The following is a 24300-nucleotide window of genomic DNA, read 5'->3' as shown; positions in this document are numbered from 1 at the left end:
GACATGAAATAAAAGACAATGAGCAACCAGATTTTTCCTCCAACAATGGAAGGAATATTATGATGCATTTAGTTAACAGACTATGAAGTATTAAAATGAGTCTTTAAAATATAGGGTAATATTTGGTATTTGCATATTACACACTTTCTCCTTTGAAAACCATTTTCGCAATTAGTCCTTTCAATCTCTACAACCAGGTGGGCTATCCTTTTAACCCAGGGAGGGTCAATGGATTCTGGGACAGACCCCAACCACAGCTGCTGCTGGACCGTGGGTGGGGTCATTCCAAGATCTGGGCAGAAGCCCAGTTCCCAGCTCAGCAGACACCAGCCTCTAGGGTCCCACAGCCAGGGGAGGGAGAGCCTCCCGAGAGCGACTGCTACCGCCACCGTCCTTCCCTGAAATGCAGGTTCCTGTTCACAGCCTGCGGAAAGAGTGCCAGCCACAGTCAGGAAATGTTAAGGTCCTGGGCGAAGGAGGGTTTGTGGCGTCAAAATGATACGGGTTTGATTCCTCAGACATTCTCCTACTGTGAGGGACCTTGGGCAGTCTCTCTGAGCCTCAATTTTCTCATTTGTAGAGCGGACATATTTTGCTTTATTTCATAGGGTTTACTGATGATTAAATGACACAAAGCAATCAAGGTCTCAGCTTACAGGGAACCATCTGTAGGGGATTGGGGAAATTTTCATCTGCAAAATGAGCACAGCGTAGATTCCAATCTGTAACCCAGTGGAGAGCGATCTCATCTCACTGTAACCTCCGCCTCCCGGGTTCAAGCGATTCTCCTGCCTCAGCCTCCTGAGTAGCTGGGATTACAGGCGCGTGCCACCACACCTGGCTAGTTTTTGTAATTTTTTTTTTTTTTTTTGAGAGGGAGTCTCGTTCTGTCGCCCAGGCTAGAGTGCAGTGGCGCGATCTCCGCTCACTGCAAGCTCCGTCGCCTCCTGGATTCACGCCATTCTCCTGGCTCAGCCTCCTGAGAAGCTGGGACTACAGGCGCCCGCCACCAAGCCCGGCTAATTTTCTTTTTTGTATTTTTAGTAGAGACGGGGTTTCACCATGTTTGCCAGGATGGTCTCGATCTCCTGACCTCGTAATCCTCCCGCTTCGGCCTCCCAAAGTGCTGGGATTACAGGCGTGAGCCACCGCGCCCGGCGTGATAGTAAACATTACTTTGTAAACATAACTGCAATCCACACCTCCCCCCCGCTTTTTTTTTTGAGACGGAGGCGCGAGCCACCACGTCCAGCTAATTTTTGTATTTTTATTAGAGACTGGGTTTCACCATGTTGGTCAGGCTGATCTCGAACTCCTGAGCTCATGATCCGCCCGCCTCGGCCTCTCAAAGTGCTGGGATTACAGGTGTGAGCCACTGCTCCCGGCCTCCCACCCCTTATTCTAAATGACATTTGTCATCCAAAATATGGGGGCTGGAGGAGAAGATCCAGAACCCAAGGAAACATGATCAACCAGGGCAATTAATCGAGAGGGCAGGACAGGCTAAGCCTCAGTTCTTCTCTGAATATCTGGGACCCCAGTCGCAGCCAAGTGAACCCGCGGCCGCTGCTCGGGCGGGAACCCTTCACTGGGATCCCACAAGCCGACGCCCGGGATCCGGCGTGGGACGCTGGGAACTGAGCGGTGGAGGAAGGCGAAGGGGTTAGGGGCGGGGTCCTAGGGGAGGAGTTAGGGGGCGGGGCTTTGACGTTGGGGCGGGGCTAAGGGCGAGACCTCGCCGAGTTCCACCGTTGCGCTCGCCACGTCTTCCTTAGCGAGCTTGTGGGGGACAGGCAGGGGGAGGGAAAAAACTGAGCGGGGCGGGAACTATCTCCTCTCGCGAGAGCTGGCGACGGCGGCAGCAGCGGCGGCGGCGGCGGCGGCGGCGGCGTGTCCGTGAGAGTGGCGTGGGGGCAGGGAGGAGAGGCAGCGGCGGCAGCGTCCAAGCTACGCCACTTGGGCCGGGGCGTTGGGAGCGGGAGTGCAGAGCGTGGTCGTGGCGGCGGCGGTGAGAAGAGCGAGGCGGAGGAGGGGGTGCCATGGCCGGGCAGCAGTTCCAGTACGATGACAGTGGGAACACCTTCTTCTACTTCCTCACCTCCTTCGTGGGGCTCATCGTGATCCCGGCGACATACTACCTCTGGCCCCGAGACCAGAATGCCGGTGAGTCCCGCCGGCCTTTGCCCGCGGACCCGCGCAGGCCCCACCAGCGCCCCCAGGCCCTGTGGCGCCCGGCCCCAGCCCTCGGCGTCCGGGGTGACAAGGACCGTGCGGCCCGGCCTGTGTCCAGCGTCTGCCACTGGCGGGGCCCGGGTCGGCGGCGTTTCCCTCGGCGCTTCTCCACCTCCCTTCATTGTCCTCAGGAGTTTCGCTCGCTCCATCTTCTCCATTGTTGTGGACGCTCCTTGCAGTCTCCTCCTGCTTCTTTGTCTTCTCTGCCTCTGCTTTTATTGGGGATTTATTCTTTATGGAGGAAGCGAGATGGGATGGGGAGGATGGGGACTTGGGAGGTGAGCAAAGAGTTGGCCAGGGAAGAGACTGAAGGTGCGGGCACAACTCTCAGTCCCTCCAGTTCGCGGCCCTCCTCCCCCGACTCCTGTTTCCCTGTTGCAGCTGCTCTTAACAGATGTTTTGAGGCATCTCTGAGCCGGGTGGCACGCTTAGGACTCCAACTGAGCTCTCCACCGCCTACCCCCGTCACTTCCTCCCGTTGCTTTTTCATTTGTTCACTCACTGTGGGGGTTGGAAGCAATGCTGTTTTTCCTCTTAGCAAAAATAGGATTTTTTTCTATTTCCTTTTCTTTGGAGTTTCCTATTTGTGACGGAAAAAGTGCAAGTATGAAGGGTTAAGTCTCGTTTAATTAATCTTATAGGGAATTTTGAGGTAGTGGGTCGATTTGCTTTTGGTTCTAAGCCTTTTCACGTTAAACAACATCGAATTAAAGCACAGAATAACAGATTCTTTTCATATTTCACTTTATGTTTGGGTAATGTTTGCATCCATTTGTTGCACTCTACTAGGACATATGGCAGATGATATTCTTAAAGCTGATGTAACTGCGAGGGCCTAATGGGTTATTTATGGTAGTGTTAACAGTAAGGAGTAGGTTTTGAGTATTAACAACTTAGAGAAGGCTTTCTGTTTCACAAGAGCTGTGCTAACTTGCTTAAATATCTTCTCTTCAACTGGGTGTGCTGGAGGTCTGTGTTGTCCAGGTTATATATTCTACTTCGGGGAAGTTGTTAACAGTGAAGCATTGAATCAGCTCAGAACTTGTCACGCTGAATGGATTCAATGCCCTGTAACATTCTTCCCCCCCTCCCCCCCCGCGCCCCTTGTGATCTGCAGGAAACTAACACTCTTGACTTGGAATAGAACTAAAATAAATTTAGGATAAATAGTAAAGGATTCCATCATTTTGCACCTTTGACAGTAAGTTAAAAAATCCATTAGATGCAAAACTCTGTGCACAGTTACCAGTCTTGATACTTTTCTTACTCAATAGGTAGTTTATGAAATTTGGATTTTGGACTGTTGTGCCTTATTTCCTAAGTGCGTTTAAATTGTATAGGTTCTTCCTTGATGTTGAAAAAGGAAAAAAAGTATTGGGTAGATTCTTTGGACAGTGGTTGTGTATAAGTGAAGTCTTAATACTGTATTGACTTTTCTTGTCTGCAAAACCTAGGTCATTCTTGTGGTTGTTGTATTTCAAATTAAAAGGGTTCACTTTTCAGTAGTTTTATTTTCACCTAACAACCATTATGTGTGCAATTGGTAGTGTAGAAGACAAAAAGATATTGGGAGAGTAGTCGGTGGTTTTGGCTAGAATTTTGATCAGGCAGAGCAAAGGTATAAAAAATGTTTTGAGAAACGGCCCTGATTTCAGAAATTAGCCATCATTTTTTAATCTACATTGGATTTTTGAAGTTTTTCTGTTTAAAGTGGAGAGAGTCTCATTTGCCCAGGCTGGTCTTGAACTTGCCTCAAGCCACCCAACTAGCTGGGCTTACAGACTTGAGCCACCACGTCAGGACGGATTTTTGAAATTTGAAAGTCATATTTTCATGGTGAGTTTTGTATTATAAAATTCACCTGATTTCATAAACAAATCATACTATTTATTTATGTATTTATGTATGTATTTATTTTTTTGAGACAGAGACTCACTCTGTTGCCCAGGGTGGAGTGCAATGGCTCGATCTTGACTCTTTGCAGCCTCCACCTGCTGGGTTCAAGCAGTTCTGCCCCAGCCTCCCGAGTAGCTGGGATTATAGGCATGCGCCACTGTGCCTGGCTTGTTTTCGTCTTTTTAGTAGAGATGGGATTTCACCATGTTGACCAGGCTGGTCTCCAGCTCCTGACACCAACTGATCTTCCCTCCTCGGCCTCCCAAAGTGCTGGGACTACAGGTGTGAGCCACCACGCCCTGCCAACAAGTCATACTTGACCCCCTTCAGTATGTAAGTGTCTTTGAAAAAGTGGTGGTAGTTTAGGTGGAGGGGATTAATGCTATTTGTAAATCATGAGTTAAACTTTTACTTTATTTAATCTTCTTAAAAATGCAGTGAGGTTGGCTGGGCACAGTGGCTCACACCTGTAATCCCAACACTTTGGGAAGCTGAGGTGGGCGGATCACCTAAGGTCAGGAGTTCAAGACCAGCCTGGCCAGCGTGGGAAAACCCCATCTCTACAAAAATACAAAAAGTTAGCTGGGCGTGGTGGTGGACGCCTGTAATCCCAGCTACCCGGGAGGCTGAGGCAGGAAGAATTGTGTGAACCCGGGAAGTGGAGGTTGCAATGAGCCGAGATCGTGCCACTACACTCCAGCCTGGGCAACAAAGTGAGACTCTGTCTCCAAAAACAAACAAACAAACAAACAAAAAATATGCAGTGAGGTAGGTTCTATTATTATCTCCATTTACAGGTAAAGAAACTGGGGGTAGAGTATGTAAGTAATTTTCCTGTATGGTTAAGCTTGGATTAGAACATTGATCACTTAGCTTCAGAGCCCTGTGTGGTTTCCACACTGCTAGATAGAAAGTTAGGTGAACTATTATGGGTGTCAGTTTGCCCCTGTTTTACATCGGGCCCTCTGCTTCAGGCTTGCCTTAGTCAGTATGCATATTTTGATGTATTTGTTTGGTCTTGCTCAAAATCGTGTTATGAAAATTAAGGTGAACACTTAAATACTATTCTAATCATTATGAAAATTATTGGGCACCGCTTGGACTCTAATAACTTCAGTTGTTTCTGTAGAATTACAGTTGTATTAAAAGGATATTTTCATCATAGTGACTTTTTTCTGCAGCCCAGTTGCAGTATCTTGAATATCAAAGAGAAATCTTGAATTACTGCTTCATTCAAAGCTCTGAAAAAGGAAGTTTTTTCAGAAGTTTTTGCAAAATAATTTGCTGACTTGTACTGACAGGAGGCTACTTAATAATCCTTATCTCACTTAGGAAATAGTTATGTTCTGCTCTTGGAATATTAATTTATTTGGTTATTGGTGCTATTTTAGACCTTACAGGGTCTGTTTGGGTATAAATGCTGTGTTATCTTTCTAAAATCTGAAAAATTCTGAAGCACATTTGTTCTTTAGGATTTTAAATAAAAGATGAGGACCCTGTAGTACTGTTTTGGGGAAACACAACAGCATATATATATATATATGTGTGTGTGTGTGTGTGTCTATATATGTGTATATGTATATATGTATATATGTATATGTGTGTGTGTATATATATATATATATATATATATAAAGTATTTTTATTTTTTGAGATGGAACCTCGCTCTGTCACCCAGGCTAAAGTGCAGTGACGTGATCTTGGCTCACTGCAACCTCTGTTTCCCGCGTTGAAACGATTCTCGTGCTTCAGCCTCCTGAGTAGCTAGGAAAACCGGTGTGAGCCACCATGCCTGGCTTATTTTTGTATTTTTAGTGGAGATGGGGTTTCCCCATGTTGGCCAGACTGGTCTTGAACTCCTGACCTCAATTGATCCACCTGCCTCAGCCTCCTGAAGTGCTGGGATTACAGGCGTGAGCCACTGTGCCCTGGCCGCAACAGCATATTTTAATACTTGTTTTTGAGGCTTAATTTATTTAGTCGTCCTGTGAAACAGTTAAGTAGCCAAATACAAAAATGTAGGCATGTGTTTGAATTTCAGAGTTCTGACAGTATTTTCAGAGATAGCGTGTGCATGAAAGCATGAAAAGGTTTGCTCTGGCAGTTATGCAACCTTAAAGTTCAGTTTAAGTAATTTTTTTGTTTGTTTTGGCATGAAGTCTCACTCTGTCGCCCAGGCTCACATGCAGTGGCATGATCTTGGCCCACTGCAACCTCCACCTCCCGGGTTCAAGCAGTTCTCCCCCCTTGGCCTCCCAAGTAGCTGGGATTACAGGTGCCTGCTACTATGCCCAGCTAATTTTTGTATTTTTAGTAGAGACAAGGTTTCACCATGTTGGTCAGGCTGGTTTCCGACCCCTGACCTCAAGTGATCTGCCCACCTCAGTCTCCCAAAGTGCTGGGATTACAGGTGTGAGCCACTGCGCCCGGCCCAGTTTAATCTTTATTTCGGTTTTTTTGTTTGTGTTTTTTGCAACACATTTGGGACTTTCAGTTTTTAAGGTTGACAGTTGTTTCAGCACGGCTCTTTTGGAATTAGTGGGCTCTTGAATGCACCAGAAAGCATAGCACCGTTTCACAGCTTGTAAAGTCTGTGGTTTGAAAAATCCGCAGTTTGTTTATTGGCATATTTGACATGTTAATTGAACGTATCTGTTATCTAAAACATTAATGGACTCCTTTTGCCTTGATTTTTGCCTAACGTGTTTAGCTAAGTGTACTTCTGATTAACACCCCTTTTAGTAAAGGGTCCTATTTGTTTTACTCTCTCTCTTTTTTTTTTTTTTTTTGAAACGGAGTCTCGCTCTGCCGCCCAGGCTGGAGTGCAGTGGCCGGATCTCAGCTCACTGCAAGCTCCGCCTCCCGGGTTTACGCCATTCTCCTGCCTCAGCCTCCCGAGTAGCTGGGATCACAGGCGCCCGCCACCTCGCCCGGCTAGTTTTTTGTATTTATTTTTTTTAGTAGAGACGGAGCTTCACCGTGTTAGCCAGGATGGTCTCGATCTCCTGACCTCGTGATCCGCCCGTCTCGGCCTCCCAAAGTGCTGGGATTACAGGCTTGAGCCACCGCGTCCGGCCTGTTTTACTCTCTTGGTTTGCAAGTTGGCTGAATAAAATGAATAGTTTTTCAGACAATTAAGGACAAAAGCTCTGTATGAAATGATACCACAGAGGGCTTAGATTTCCTTGGCACAGTGATTCTTAACCCTGGCTACACATTAGAATCACTTCGGGAACTTTTTAAAACACTTGTACCCATCCCCAGATACTCTTGATTTATTTGGTCTGGAGTGGGTGCTATGTATTGGTATTTTTTAAAGATCCCTGTAGGAGTCTAAATTGTAGCTGTTTGAGAAGTGCTGCTTGGAGGAGAGCTTCCTTAGTAATGGTCTTTTGCTGTAGTTGTCATTTTGGGAGGTAGTTTATTTTGATATGTGCTCTTTGGTAACAACAACAAAAATATCCAAAAAACTAATGTGTTAGCATTTTTGTTTTATATAGCTAAGAAACACTTACAGAACAGTACTGTAAAGTTCTGGGAGTTAAAAGCCAGATATTTTTGTCAAACAACTTTAATGATACAAGTTTACAATCAATTTATCATAGTTGTGTATTAATGGCTTCCAGAGTATTGTGCCATGATTGGAGTCTTATATAATTTGGATATCCTTAACATTTTGAAATAATTGCATGTAATTACCTTAGCACTACCCATCTTTGGTGTTGCCAACAATACCTTTTGTGTGCACTGCCCACTTTGTGCTTTCTTAGTAATTGTTAATGTTTGTCTTGCTTAGTGCTTTTAAAGTAACAAGTATTCTTAATGTTTACGTGGAATTTCAATCCAACCATTATTCTTACGTGCATAATTTTGTTTACTACTTTTTTGATTAACAATAGAAGAGTTATGACTTTAAACATTGTATATCATTAGGCTTTTATTGGTATATTTGGCGAGAAAATAACTGATTGCTTGTAATTATTAGAATTTTAAATAATCAAAAGCATGCTTTTATTCTTTCCGTAGGTTATGGAAATAATTCCTTTTCAATTGAGATAAAATGTATAATTTCAAAAAAGTTTTTGAAAAAAGTTTTTGTTTTGACTCCTTGATCTTACTTTTGGGGCTTGATCTTCCCTTTTCAAAACTTATTTAACCTTACTCTGACCGTACTTTTTCAAAATTGCCTGGTTTTGAAACCTGGCTCTACGGCCTATTGTAAGTTATTTAACTTCTGTGTGTTTCAGTATACTCATCTGTATTGGTTACTGATTTAACTTCTGTGTATCTCAGTGTACTCATCTGTATTGGTCATACTTGTCTGTTATGGTCAGAGAAGATACTTTGTATGATAGTTATCTTTTAAAATATACTGAGACTTAATTTTTGGCTTAACATATAGTCTGTCCTGCAAAATGTCCCATGGGCACTACAGAATGATGTGAGTGCTGCTGCTGTTGGGTAGTGAGTGTTATAGATGTCTGTTAGATCTAGTTGGTTTCCTTACCTTCTTTTTGGTTGTTATATTCATTATTGGGGATGGAGGGTATATTGAAGTCTGAAACTGTTATTGTAGCACTATCTATTTTTGTTGGTTTTTGCATTGTACATTTTGATGGGCATTAGGTACATAAATGTTTATAAATGTTATCTTCTTGCTGTATTGAACCTCTTACTAATATGTAATGTCTTTTTTCTCTTGTAATCTTTTTTGTTTTAAAGTCTATTTTGTCTAATACTATAGTCACCACCCTACTCTCTTTTTGTTACTGTTTGCATGGAATATTTTTTCCATCCTTTCACCTTCAATCTGTTTGTGTCTTTGGATCTAAAGTGAGTCTCTTGTAAATGGACGTAGTTGGATCAGGTGCTCTTAATCCATTCTGCCAGTCTGTCTTTTGATTGGAACATTTAACTATTTACATTTAAAGTAATTACTGTTAAGGAAGGAGGGCCAGGTGTAGTGTTTCATTCCTGTAATCCCAGCACTTTGGGAAGCTGAAATGGGAAGATCACTTGAGTCCAGGAGTTTGAACCAGCCTGGGCAACATAATGAGACCGTGTTCCTACAAACAATAAAAAAAATATTAGCCAGGCATGGTGGCGCGCACCTTTAGTCCTAGCTACTCAGGAGGCTGAAGCAGGAGGATCACTTGAGCCAGGAAATTGAGGCTGCAGTGAGCTATGATCATGTCACTGCACTCCAACCTGGATGACGGGAGACCCTGTCACATACAATAAAAAGAAGGACCTCTGTCATTTTGCTATTTGTTTTGTATAGGCATATAGCCTTTTGTTCCTTATTCCCTGCATTACTATTTTTTTGTTTAGCTGATTTTTTTTGTAGTGAAATGTTTATATTTCTTTGCATTTTCTTATTTTTATTTTATTTTATTTGTAAATAGAGACTGGATTTTGCCATGTTGCTCAAGCTTGTCTCGAACTCCTGGGCTCAAGTGGTCGACGTCTCAGCCTCTCAGAGTGCTGGGATTACATGCGTGAGCCACTGCTCACGTCTCATTTTCTTTTGAGTATATTCTGTAGTTTTTGTGTGGTTACCATGGGGATTACGTTAAATATCCTAAATATTGTAATTTCAATTTATACCAGTTTAACTTTTACATATAAAAACTCTGCTCCTTTATAGCTCCATCCCCACCTCTTTCAGTGTTTGATTTCACATAATTACATCTTTGTACATTGTGTGCCCCAAAGCGTAAACTCATAATTCTTTTAAATGCATTAGTTTATTATTTAGAAAACAAAGTGTGGATGTAGGGACCAAGGGAAACTTCCCTTTTGCCCTCTGAAGATTTGCTGAAAAATCAACTCAGACAAGGCAGATTAATTGGAGGAAAGACATACAAATGTATTTGATGTGTACATGGGGCGAACCACAAAGTGATTCCCCACACTCCAATGTAGTTCAGAAGCTTATATACCATCCTGGTGAAACAGGTTATGGGAAGGGGGAGAAGAGGAATTCTGTTGATAGGATTGCTAGGGAGAATGGATCAGAGAGCAGAGATGAACTTGTACGTTAACTTGTGAAGGGTCTGTTTAGGTGTGGTTACCTTCTTGGTCCTACAGGAGGAGAAGAAAAGCAGTTATTCATTTTGGTGGGTCTGAATCTTAGGCAGATGAAGGCTTTGGGATATGGTGGGGGTATCAGGAGGGCAGGGAGGAAAGTCAGACCTTGAGGCTTGTTCATTCAGCACGTCAAAATGCCATATTTCGGGTATCACTGAGCCCCAACATGGAGGTACAAACCAAGGAACTAAAATTGACCAAAAGTCTTCATAATTTACCCTCCAAGCCTTTCCCTGAAACTTGCAAGCCTTCAGTAGACTCCAGAGTTGCAAAATAGTTATGTAAGACAGATTCTGCCAGTGAAGTGTTGTCTAGATAGGGAGATGGATTCCTGGTGTTTTTTACTCCAGTGTCCTCCCAGAATCCTCTCTGTGGGGATAACTTTAGACATAGTCCCTCCTTGGAGGAGGAAAACCCACTTCCGTCTTCAGTCCGATGATAGATAACCATGGTTTTCCTCATGTAGACTCAGCTCTGCTGCTGTTCAGTGAGTGAGTGCTAGCCTGAAGGTGGGTAGTGTGGAATGCACTCACGGTAGCACTTTGAGTTGGATTGACGTATTACCTCATTTTATTCATGAGAAAACTGTGTCCTAGAAGAGGTTACCAACTTTACTAAAGTCATATAGCTACCAGGTGGAAGATTGTATATTGGACTCAATTCTGTCTTATGCCAAAGCATCTCTTGTTAGCCACTACTCTCTGCTGCCTGCTGTAATTAAGTAAATATAACACATTATGATACGTGTTAAAATGGCTAGTGGAAAGTGCTTTGGGAGCACATAGGAAGGAGTAAATACATTTTGGGATTTGGGGAAGTGTTTCATGCAGAGGAGGTGACATGAGAGCGGTCTTAAACGGTAAATGGGAGAAGGGCGTTCCATATATAGGAGAAAGTATATGCAAAAGCGTGGAGGTGTTTAGTATATGGTAAAGATTTGAATATGATTGGCACTTACAACCAAGTTAACTATTTTAAGAGTGTTATACTTTATCCTGCAAGTTATTTGGTAAACAATGGAGGTTTTAAAGTATGGTAATAAAACATGGTCAGTTTGGCTTTTGTGGAGTATTGTGTGGAGAATGGTTTGGTGGGTGGAGGGGGAGGTTGGTGATGGCTGGGTGGGAAACTAGATGGAGGGGGTGTACATTTCAGAGGCTCTCTTCAGTGATAGGCGATCGGATTAGGAAGAGAATTCTAAGAAAGCTTGGACTGTTTATTGAATATAAGTACTGAGGAGAGAATGAGAATGGAGTGCAGATTTTGAATTTTCACTCATTTCCAGGATTACTTATTTCTTATCCTCTTGAAAGCTGTTTGGTAATTGGCCCAATGATCAGTTTGAGGATTAAGTTCAGGGAAAAGAATGGGGATGAATTTTTTTTTAGACTGGGTCTCATGTTGTTACCCAGGTTGGAGTGCAGTGGCACCATCACTGCTCATTGCAGCCTCAATCTCCTGGGCTGAACCATCCTCCTGCCTCAGCCTCCCAAGTAGCAGGAACTACACATGCACACCGTCACTCTCTATAGAGTTGTAATTACAGTACAATGGGTTATCTCAGTCTCCTGTTGAGTGGTTTGGTTTTTTTGTTCTTTTATTGACAATAACTTCTTGTCTGATATGAGTGTTTTTGTTTTTTGTTTTGTTTGGTTTTTTCTTGGAGACAGGGTCTCACTCTGTCACCCAGGCTGGAGTGCAGTAGCATGATCTCAGCTCACTGCAACCTCTGTCTCCCAAGCTCAAGTGATCCTCCCACCTTGGCCTCCAAGTAGCTGGGACTACAGGTACGCCATCATGCCCAGCTAATTTTTCTAATTTTTGTAGAGATAGGGTTTCACCGTGTCACCAAGGCTGTGTTTCTTGACATTAGAAAAAACTAACTTGTATCAGCTTTGTATTCAAAGGGATATGTCTTAATGTTCATATTTAGAGCTTATGGTCGATGTTTTTTTTTTTTTGAGACAGAGTCTTGCTCTGTTACCCATACTGGAGTGCAGTGGCATGATCTCGGCTCACTGCAACCTCTGCCTCCCGGGTTCAAGTGATTCTCCTGCCTCAGCCTCCTGAGTAGCTGAGGTTACAGGAGCCCACCACCACGCCTGGCTAATTTTTGTATTTTTAGTAGAAACGGGGTTTCACCATGTTGGCCAGGCTGGTCTTGAACTCCTGACCTCAGATGATCTGCTTGCTTCAACCTCCCAATGTGTAGAGCTTACAGTTTTCTCAGGCTTTAGCTTTTAAAGGAATGTTAGAGATCTGAGAAAACTTTAAATTGTTTTAAAAAGTCATTCCCTCTTTTTCTATCCTGAGAGAGGGGTGTATCAGACATGCCACATATACACACTTAAGTCCTATGCAGAGGAAAGCAGTTGTGAACTTGGCAGTAGGAATTACAGGACTACATGAAGGTTTTATAGATGTGGTGACAAACATTAGATTAATAACTGCATTATTTTGGTCGAGTCTGGTGGCTCACACCTGTAATCCTAGCACTTTGGGAGGCCGAGGTGGGCAGATTGTTTGAGGTAAAGAGTTTGAGACCAGCCTGGCCAACATGGTGAAACTCCATCTCTACTAAAAATAGAAAAAAAATTAGTTGGTTGCCTGTAATCCCAGCTACTTGGGAGGCTGAGGCAGGAGAATTGCTTGAACCTGGGAGGTGGAGGATGCAGTGAGCTGAGATTGCACAACTGCACTCCAGCCCGGGCGACAGAGTGAGAGTCTTGTCTAAAAAAATAAAAAATAGGCCAGGCGCGGTGGCTCGTGCCTGTAATCCCAGTACTTTGGGAGGCCGAGGCGGGCGGATCATGAGGTCAGGAGTTCGAGACCAGCCTGGCCAATATGGTGAAACCTTGTCTCTATTAAAAATACAAAAATTAGCTGCTCGTGGTGGCAGGCGCCTGTAGTCCCAGCTACTCAGGAAGCTAAGGCAGGAGAATCACTTGAACCTGGGAGGCAGAGGTTACAGTGAGCTGAGATCGCACCACTGCACTCCAACCTGGGCGACAGAGCAAGACTCCATCTCAAAAAAATAATAATAAAATAAAATAGATAATAAATTTAAAAACCCGAAAAAAAAATACCCTGCATTATGTAAAATTGCTTTTATTTAAAGGTCACGTTGCATATTTGCTTGATCTCGGGAGGACGTGAGAAACAAAGATAGGCTTATTTTCTTTTCTTAGATGCTTGTTCCCTTAATCATACTTTTTATTTAGACATAAAGAAGGTGATTACAAATGTATTCATAAATTGCTTGGACTTGCTTTTAAAAATGTTTTCCTATTACCAGACTTTATTGATGACAAATGTTACACTATTTCACCATCACATTGTTTCTTTGATAGGCATTGCTGTTCATTCTTTTAAAAAGATGTTCTTGGCCAGGCACGGTGGCTCAAGCCTGTAATCCCAGCACTTTGGGAGGCCGACGCTGGTGGATCACGAGGTCAAGAGATCAAGACCATCCTGGCCAACATGGTGAACCCTGTCTCTACCAAAAATACAAAAATTAGCTGGGCGTAGTGGGGTATGCCTTTAGTCCCAGCTGTTCAGGAGGCTGAGGCAGGAGAATCACTTGAACCCAGGAGGTGGAGGTTGCAGTGAGCCGAGATCGTGCGGCTGCACTCCAGCCTGGGCGACAGAGTGAGACTGTCTCAAAAAAAAAAAAAAGAAAAATATTCTTTACATTTTGGAATTGTGTTTGTCAGTAGGAATTTTCTCGTGTAGATTCCAAATCTTTTTTTGCTTTAGATTTTTGTTTAGTTTTAGTAGTTACTGATTAAATGTTCACTATTTGACCGTACAGGTACAGCAGATGATACAAAGATGAACGCAGTATAAACATAGTCATGTTTTGGTAGAATTTGTAACCCGGGTGGGGTGACAGGATTAGGATTAGACAAATGCACAGATTATTATATGCAGAACACAAGAAAGAAAGTGTAAGAGAAGTGAAAACAAGTGCTGTGGAGGTAGTTGGATGAAGTATTTGCATCTATTTGGCTGTGATAGTGGGGATCTAGAGGTCCAGAAAGGCTTTGCACAGTAGGTGAATTTTTGACTAGACTTTTGAGGACGAAGAAGATTTTTTTTTTTTAAGACGGAGTCTCGCTCTGTCACCCGGGCTGGAGTGCGGTGGCACAATATTGGCTCATTGCAACCTCTGCCTCCCGGGTTCAAGTGATTCTCCTGCCTCAGCCTCTTAAGTCGCTGGGATTACAGGCGCCCACCACCACGCCTAGCTAATTTTTGTATTTTTAGTAGACACGGGGTTTCACCATCTTGGCCAGACTGGTCTTGAACTCCTGACCTCGTGATCCACCCGCCTCAGCCTCCCAAATGAGCTACAGCGCCTGGCTGAAGATTTTTAATTTTTTTTTTTCCACAATTTAACCTACATCATGTTTTGAAGGATAAAGATTTTAATCAGTAGAAAGGGGGAGGGGAGGAGGACTGCAAAGAAGAAATAGCATGAGTATGGAACATGTTCAAAGTACATATCAAATTAGTTGGAACCAGGATTCATAGAGTGAGAAAATGTGAGAAAAGACCAAAAGTAGATTTAAATCATGGAGAATCTTGTATGCCCAGCTGCAAGTTTCTATGCTTTCTGTCTCCGTAAGTTTGCCTGTTCTAGATATTTCATGTATGTAGAATCTTAAAAATTTGTCCATTTGTGTCTGGCGTATTTTACTTAGCATAATGTTTTCAGGGTTCATCCATGTTGTAGCATGTATCAGAATCTCATTCCTTTTATGGCTGAGTAATACTCTATTGTAGGATATACCACATTTTGTTTATTTGTTGAGCACTTGGACAGTTTCTGCCCTTTGGCTATTGTGAATAATGCTGCAGTGAACATTGTCAGTTCTTTCGAGGATATTCCTAGGAGTGGAATTGTTGGGTCATGTGCTAATTCTATGCTTACCCTTTTTTTTTTTTTTTTTTTTTTTTTTGTTACGGAGTCTTCCTCTGTCGCCCAGGCTGGAGTGCAATGATGCGATCTCAGCTCACTGCAGCTGCCGCTTCCCGGGTTCAAGCGATTCTCCTGCTTCAGCCTCCCGAATAGCTGGGACTACAGGTGTGCGCCACTAGTCCCTGCTAATTTTTCTGTGTTTAGTGGGGACGCAGTTTCACCATGTTGGCCAGTCTGGTCTCCAGCTCCTGGCCTCAAGTGATCTGCCTGCCTCGGCCTCTCAAAGGACGGGATTACAGGCATGAGCCACCCCACCCAGCCTTACATTTAGGTTTTTGAGGAACCACCAAACTGTTTTCATAGTGGCTGCACCATTTTACATTCCTTATTTTTATTTATTTTTTTTCTGATACAGAGTCTCACTCTGTCGCCCAGGCTGGAGTGCAGTGGTGCGATCTCGGCTCTTTGCAAGCTCTGCCTCCCTGGTTCACGCCATTCTCCTGCCTCACCCTCCTGAGTAGCTGGGACTACAGTCCCCCGCCACCATGCCCGGCTACATTCCTTATTTTAAAAATAGAGATGCGGTTTCACTGTGTTGTCCAGGCTGGTTGTGAACTCCATGTTACATTCCTCCAAGCAATGTTCCTTCTTCTCCAATGCTTGTTGTTTTATGTTTTTTAGAAAAATTATAGCTAATAATGTATAGCTATAATATTAATTATATTAAAATTATATATGAAATTATGGTTAATACTTTTGTTTTTGTTTCTTTTTTGAGGTGGGGTGTAGCCCTGTCCCCCAAGCTGGAGTGCAGTGGCGCAATCTCGGCTCACTGCAACCTCCGCCTCCCGGGTTCAAGCGACTCTCCTGCCTCAGCCTCCTGAGTAGCTGGAACTATAGGTGCATGCCACCACACCTGGCTAATTTTTGTGTATTTTTTTTTGTTTTTGAGACGAAGTCTCACTTTGTTGTCCAGGCTGGAGTGCAGTGGCGTGATCTCAGCTCATAGCTACCTCTGCCTCCCAGGTTCCAACAATTCTCCTGCCTCAACCTCCCGAGCAGCTGGGATTACAGGCACGTGCCACCACACCTGCCTAATTTTTGTGTTTTTAGTAGAGACGGAGTTTCACCGTGTTGACCAGGCTGGTCTTGAACTCCTGACTTCAAGTAATCTGCTGGCCTCAGCCTCCCAGAGTGCTGGGATTACAGGCATGAACCACTGTGCCTGGCTTAATTATTTTTTTAATTTTTTAAAAATTAAATGATAGATTTGAAGTGTATCTTATGGTTTGGATTTGCATTTTCCTAATGGCTGATAATGTTGAACATCTTTTCATGTTGGCCATTTGTCTTTGGAGAAATGTTTATTTAAATCCTTTGCCCATATTTAAATTGGGTTATCTTTTTCTCTATGTTTTCTGGATATAAATCTCTTATTAGATACACAGTTTGCAAGTATTTTCTCATTCTGTAGGTTCCCTTTTTACTTTCTTGATAACGTCCTTCAATGAATCAAAAACCAAAAGCTTTTAATTTTGATGAAGTCCAGTTTATCTATTTTTTTTTTTTTTGTTCATGCTTTAGGTGTTTTATCTTTTTCTTAGATGGAGTCTCACTCTATTGTCCAGGCTGGAGTGCAGTGGCGCGATCTCTGCTCACTGCAACCTCCACCTCTCAGGTTCAAGTGATTCTCCTGCCTCAGCCTCCTGAGTAGCTGGGATTACCGGCATGTGCTACCATGCCTGGCTAAGTTTTGTATTTTTAATTGAGACGGAGTTTCATCATGTTGACCAGGCTGGTCTCGAACTCCTGGCCTCATGATCCGCCTGCTTTGGCCTCCCAAAGGGCTGGAATTACAGGTGTGAGCCACCACGCCTGGGTTTTTGGTGTCATATCTAAGAATCCTGTGGCAACTCTAAGCTTATAAAAATCTGTTCGTATTTTTTTTCTAAAAGATTTATGGTTTCGGCTCTTATGTCTTTGATCCATTTTGAGGTAATTTTTGTAAATAATGTGAGAAGGGGGTCCAACTTCATTCTTTTCCATGTGGAAATCCGGTTGTCTCAGCATCATTTGTTGAAGAGTCTGTTCAGCATTGAATGGCTTGGTAATCTTGTCAAAAATCAGTTGGCCATAGATGTATAGGTAGAACTATTTTTTATGGGGTAACTAATTGAACATAGTTTCACTATGATGGCCTGTTAATATTAGAGTACTTCAAGGCTGAGTCCTTGACATTATCCTCTACAGTTATGCCTTTTGGTGATCTCATCCAACCTAATGGCTTTAAATATAACCAACCATATGATGAGGACTCCTAGACTCCCAAATTTCTATTTCCAGGCTGGACTGGACTTCTCATTTTTTTTTTTGGAGACAGAGTTTTACTCTGTCATGTAGGTTGGAATGCAGTGGTGTGATCTTGGCTCACTGCAACCACCGCTTCCTGGGTTTAAGTGATTCTCCTGCCTCAGCCTGCTGAGTAGCTGGGATTACAGGCATATAATAACCACCTGTGGCTAATTTTTGTATTTTTAGTAGAGCCGGGTTTCACCATGTTGGCCAGGCTGGTCTTGAACTCCTGACCTCAAGTGATCTGCCCACCTCGGCCTCCCAAAGTGCTGGGATTACAGGCATGAGCCACTGCACCTAGCCCAGTCTGAACTTCTTTCCTCAGACTCCAGACTTAATGTGTAAAAGTGCTTAACCCACATTTCCACTTGGATATCTAATAGAGATCTTTCTATTAATATGCACAAAATTGATAGGATTACTTTCTTCCCCTCCCCGCCTAACCTTCTTGACCCATAATCTTTAGTTAATCACAACTGTCTTTTCAGCTGTTCAGAAAAGAAGTTTAGGGGTCATTCTTTATTTTTTATTTAAATTTTTACCTTTAAGCTCTGGTGGACTGGATTAGAAGTTATTCTTGATTCTTCTCTTTTTCATATTCCACTTTCAGACTCTTAGTATGTTCTTTTGGCTCTACCTTTGAAATACATCGTGTCTGACCATTTCTCATCACTCCACAAACACCACTGTCCTGGTTTATTGCCTGGATTATCATTCACTTCCTAGCTAGTCTGTTTCTACCCTGGCTGAGGGTAGTCTTTTCTCAAAATAGTAGCAAGGATCCTTTATAACAGGAATCAGCTCATACGATTCTGCTCAGAACTCTTCAGGGCTGTCTGTCTCAATCTGACAAGAAGCTCAAGTCTTAGAGAGTAAAGTCCTTCATGGTCTCTTTGATCACTTTGCTGTTTCCATTCCAGCCATAGCTGCCTCACTGCACTTGTGAACACGCGAAGCCACACTCTTTCTTTCAGTCCTTTACTGTTGCTGCTCCCTTTGCCTGGAATGCTTTTCCTCTAGATAGTCACATTACCTCTTCCCTCATCTCTGTTGTCTTTGCTCAGATGCCATCTTCCCTGAGCATCCTATTTTAAATTGTAGTGTTTCTTACCCCTACCTCACTAATTTTCTCTCAAAGAACCCTTCAACAACATGGGTTTGAACTATGTAGGTCCACTTATACGTGGATTTTTTTCAGTAAATATATTGCAAAACTTTTTGGAGACTTGTTACAGCTTGAAAAAATTTTGCAGAAGAAATGTAGCCTGGAAATATCAAAACGAAATTAAGAAAAAGATGTTATAAATGCATAAAATGTATGTAGATACTAGTCTGCTTTATCATTCGCTACCATAAAAGAAGCACGTATCTATTGTAAAAGGTAAAATTTATCAAAACTTATGCACACAAACACTATAGGCAGGACATGGAGCCATTTGCAGTTGAGAGAAATGTAGTATTAAATCATAACTGCATAAAATTAGTGTATACTACTGTAATACTTTTATAGCCATCTTCTTTGCTATTGCAGTGAGCTCAAGTGTTGCAAGTATCCGCTTAAAACATTGTGTGATGCTAATCATCTCTGTGTAAGCAGTTTGTCCCTTCAGTAAATTCCTTATCACCATAAAAAGTGATCTCTTGAGGTTCTCTTGTATTTTTCTTTGTATTTAGTGCAATACCATAAACCTTGCAACACCATGGGACTCATACAAAGTGCCACTAGTGATGCTCTAAGTGCTCCTAAGAAGAAGAAAAAAGTCATAATAATAACAGAAGGAAAGTTGAATTGCTTGATATATACTATAGATTGAGGTCTGCAGCTTATCAACAGATGACATAAACTTAAGGTGTTAATAAATACAGTACTGTAAATGTATTTTCTCTTATGATTTTCTTGACATTGTCTTTTTTCTAGCTTACTTTATTGTAAGCATACAGTATATAATACATACACAAAATATGTGTTAATCAACTGTTTATGTTATCCATAAAGCTTTTAGTCAACAGTAGGCTATTAGTAGTTAAGTTTTGGGGGAACCAAAAGTTATATGCAGATTTGCGACTGCACAGGGGGTGGGGACAGGGCCCCTAAACCCAATGTTGTTCAGGGGTTAACTATACTATATAATTTACTTTGTTTATTGCTATGGTTTTTGAGAGCAGGGTTTTCTGTTTTGTTTTCTTCTATATCCTCAGTGTCCAGAAAAGTCCGGGTACGTAGTGGATATTCACTAAATGTTTGTTAAATAAAGGAGTTCATCATTCTCAAGAAATATTTATATAGTGCCTCCTCTATTCCAGGAAACTGGAAAAAGGAGGGTGAACACTGTGGGTAAGATACAGTCTCTGCCCTTGAACTTCAGTACAGAGGAATCAAAATTGGCTTTTAATACTGGCTGCTGAAGAATGGTGGTGCCAACGAGCAAACTGCTGAAGAGAATGTATAGTCCTACTGGCTTTTTTAGAAAGGAGTTACAAAAGTGTTAATGCTCTTAAACCTAGTAATTATACTTCTGGGGCTGTGTTCTAAGGATAGAGTGTTCTGAATACTTCTAGGACCAGAGAGATCCATAATACCAAGAAATTAGAAACATTTTATGTATCTAATTATGGAATGGTAGGTATATTGTGGTATCTTTATTCATTTGGTTATTAGTAGTCATTAAGTGATATTTATAATGATCTAAACACAGGGAAATGTTTAGAAATTTTAAAAATTAAAAATTACTGCTAATGCAACCTTAACACAAACTTCAGCTTTTTGTTTTTGTCTCTTTCAGTTTGTACACTGATACATCATAGAAATGCTACCCTTAAGTGGGCTTTTATGTGTCCCATTTTTCTCTTTGAGAAGCTCACTTGGGCAGCTGCTGCAGTGGGGATAAGCACCAGGTATCGTCAACACTGCAAAAGGGCCCTTACAGGCCCTGATTGAAGCAGCAGGGCAGCCCTTTAATTGATTGAAGCTCATTCCTCAGGAAGTCAGTTGCTGGAGCTTCCTTCTTCACAGAGCTGTTTCTCTTCTAAGGGTGTACCTTCAACCTTGCCAACTCTCCTGTCTTCTTTGCCTTTTCCAGATATTCTCCTAAATATAACTAAAAGGAAACATACTACAGTGGTATTAATGATTACTAGCTGGGTGTTGGATTGGTGGATTTTTTTTCTTCCACTATATGCCAGATTTTCTTTTTCCTCCTTTTTTTTCTTTTCTCTTTTTTTTTGAGACAGGGTCTCACTCTGTTTCCCAAGGCCGAGGGTAGTGGCACGATCACAGCTCATTGTAGCCTCAATCTCCTGGGCTCAAGGAGCTGATTCTTCTGCCTCAGCCTTCTAAGTTGCTGGGACTATGCGTGTGTGCCAACATACCCGGCCAATTTTTATTTTTTTTTTGTAGAGATGAAGTCTTGCTATGTTGCCAGGCAACACATGAATTTGTATTAACACTCAAAATCTTACTAAAACAATCTCTGGCTAGCATTGTGATCTTGAGCAAGACACACTCTGCACTCATCTTCAGAGGCCTTTTCAGCTCAATGAATTGTTCTTACTTTGGGGTATGTGGTGTTTAAAGTTCTGGTGGGACATACATTCTTGTGTGTTAAGTTGCCTTTCCTTCTTAGCTAGCATTTATTTACTTTCCTAGTACTTGAGTTTCTCTTCCATTTTCTCTTGTTTTACCTGTTTTTGGTTAACCTTTTACTTAGGCTATGGATTATCACTATAAGATTAAGAGTAAAAGAAAAATAGGAGGACAGAGCTAACAGGGTGGTTAGTACATTAATAATGAAGCTTCCCAGGTCCTCCTTTCCCTTCTTCCCTCCCCTCCTCCCAGGTAAGTACTGAAAGTTACTACAACGAGTCTTTTTTTTTAAAGAATACTTTTAGGGTAATGGAAAAAGACAATTGTTGCCTGCCTGGTTTATTCTGCCAACCTTTCCAATCCATTGTTTCCCTGTGTTCCTGATATGTAGGTCATATCGTTTAACTTGTTTTTCATGAACCCTCTGTAGCTATGTGTGTGTGCCTGTGTATGTGAGTGTGTGTGTGTGCGCTTTAAATCGGGGGCAATTTTGTGTCCCAGAGGATATTTGTGAATTTCTGAAGATTTTTTTGGTCTCCACTGGGGAGCTGTTTCTGGCATCTAGTGGGTAGAGATCATGATGCTGCTAAACATCCTAAAATGCATAGAAACATTAAATTATAAGAATTGTGTAGTCCAAAATGTCAGTAGCGCTGACGTTGAAAAGCCCTGCTCTGTAGTACTTATTTCAGTACCATAAAAGGAAAAGAAAAAGAGATAGTATATAATTGTATGCTGCTGTCAAGTACCCGCTTAGGGAAGACAAAACTGTTGATTTATTTGAACTTCTTGGTTTGTATTGGTTTGCACTTAGATTGTTCAGGAATTCCTGAGAATTGTGAACTTTGGTGGTAGAGGGGTAGTTCTGCTGTGATCCAGTGGTTTTTTGTTTTTTTTTTTTGGTTCAAGAACATTTTCAGTTGCCTTCTAGGTTCCCTCCTCCATTGCCAGAGTATGTGTAGTGGATAGGTGTTAAGTAGATCCCACGTTTCTGTAACCCTTCTGATTTAGGTAATCTGTGATTGTGTATCCTGGGTGGTGGTGATGGTGAACAGTATGTAGTCTTTTGAAGCCTATATTCCAAATCCAAATGGTTCTGAACTGGCCTTGGGAATGAGACATCATGGCTAACTATTCAGATTCAAGTTAAGAGCATAGTGATTACTGGATGACTTTTATTTTTGGTCATCTAGAGCCGTGATTACCAGTTTTTCACTTCCAAGTTATTTTCATGCTTTTCATATTCTGAAACATTCTGGGAAACCACAATTAAAGGAAAGATTGTTTTTTTAAAATTTTTTTAAAAATTATTTTTATTTTTATTTTTTACTATTTTTTAGTTTTTGAGGCAATCTTGTACTTTCACCCAGGCTGGAGTGCAGTGGCATAATCTTGGCTCACTGCAGCCTCTGCCTCCTGGGTTCAAGCGATTCTCCTGCTTCAGCCTCCCGAGTAGCTGGAATTACAGGTGCTCACCACCACACCTGCCTAATTTTTGTATTTTTAGTAGAGATGGGGTTTTGCCATGTTGGCCAGGCTGATCTTGAACTCCTGACCTCACGCAGTCTGTCTGCCTTGGCCTCCCAAAGTGCTGGGATTACAGGCATGAGCCTTTTTTTTTGACAGTTCAATTTGGTTGGTTAGTTTAATAATGAAAACTGCCTTTGCCAATTAGGTTATATGGTACATGTTTTCTATAAATCAAATAAGCTAATCTGCAGCTTTAGGTTTTGACAAAATACACTTGAAGTACAAGGTAAAGCTATTTCGGCAAAGATTGAGCCATACTAACAGAAGTGTACTTTTGTTTTCAAAAATAAGTTTTAGTTGTTTTTTTTCTTTGAGACACTGTCTTGCACCATTGCCCAGGCTGAACTGCAGTAATGTGATCATGGCTCGCTACAGCCTCGAATTGCTGGGCTCCCATGATCCTCCTGCCTTAGCCTCCTGAGTAGCTGGGACTGTAGGCATGTACCACCATGCCCAGGTAATTTTTAAAGTTTTTGTAGAGACAGGGTCTTCCTGTGTTGCCCAGGATAGACTTGCACCCCTGAGCTCAAGTGATCCTCCCGCCTCAGCCTCCTAGAGTGCTGGGATTACAGGCGTGAGCTACTGTGCCTGGCCATTGTAATATTCTTTCAACTTTTATGATGACTTGAATATTTTCAAAACAAAAAAATTGGGGAAAACTTTAAAGTCACAGGGAATTAAAAAAGTAATTTTAAGAAGTGTATTTTGGTATTATAAGAAATGACTTACTGGGGATGGCTGGGCGCAGTGGCTCATGCCTGTAATCCCAGCATTTTGGGAGGCCAAGTGGGTGGAACTGGAGGTCAGGAGTTTGAGACCAGTCTGGCCAACATGGCGAAACCCCATCTCTACTAAAAATACAAAATTAGCTGGGTGTGGTGGTGCATGCCTGTAATTCCAGCTACTTGGAAGGCTGAGGCATTGCTTGAACCTGGGAGGCAGAGGTTGCAGTGAGCTGAGATCGTGCCATTGCACTCCAGCCTGGGTGACAGAGTGAGACTCCATCAGGAAGAAAGAAAAAAAATAAATAAAAGGAAGTGACTGACTGGGGCCAGATGTGGTGTCTCACACCTGTAATCCCAGCACTTTGGGAGGCCAAGGTGGGTGGAACTGGAGGTCAGGAGTTTGAGACCAGCCTGGTCAACATGACGAAACCCTATCTCTACTAAAAATACAAAATTAACTGGGTGTGGTGTTGCATGCCTGTAATCCCAGCTACTTGGAAGGCTGAGGCATTACTTGAACCTGGGAGGCAGAAGTTGCAGTGAGCCGAGATCGCGCCATTGCACTCCAGCCTGGGTGACAGAGTGAGACTCCATCAGGAAAAAAAAAAAGAGAAATGACTTACTGGGGCCAGGTGTGGTGTCTCACACCTGTAATCCTAGCACTTTGGGAGGCTGCGGAGGGAGGATTGCTTGAGCCCAGGAGTTTGAAACCAGCCCGGGCAACATAGATCTCCTTGTCTCTACGAAAAAAAAACTAGCCAGGCATGGTGGCATGCTCCTGTAGTCCCAGCTACTCCAGAGGCTGAGGTGAGAAGATCACTTGAGCCTGGGAGATTGAGGATGCAGTAAACCATGATGGCATTACTGTAGTCTAGCCTGGTGACAGAGCAAGACCCTGTCTCAAAACAAAAACAAACAAACAAAAAGAATTAACTCACCAGGATGAAATATATTACATTAGGATAATATTA

General features: G+C 42.4%; 1 protein-coding gene across 1 annotated transcript in view; it reads left to right on the top strand.

The window, feature by feature from the left end:
• The first annotated feature begins 1834 nt into the window (after positions 1-1834).
• The window catches only part of SEC63 (SEC63 homolog, protein translocation regulator), an 86012-nt gene continuing 63546 nt past the window's right edge, over positions 1835-24300 (top strand). Inside the window, exon 1 of the mRNA XM_038001057.2 lies at positions 1835-2163. Coding sequence (XP_037856985.1) covers positions 2040-2163 — 124 coding nt within the window. The 5' untranslated portion in view covers positions 1835-2039. The remainder of the gene's footprint in view (positions 2164-24300) is intronic.

The sequence above is a fragment of the Chlorocebus sabaeus genome, chromosome 13, assembly GCF_047675955.1.
Source record: "Chlorocebus sabaeus isolate Y175 chromosome 13, mChlSab1.0.hap1, whole genome shotgun sequence".
Taxonomy (NCBI): domain Eukaryota; kingdom Metazoa; phylum Chordata; class Mammalia; order Primates; family Cercopithecidae; genus Chlorocebus; species Chlorocebus sabaeus.
Note: the sequence above shows the minus strand (reverse complement) of the source record. Positions and strands in the feature narration are given on the sequence as shown.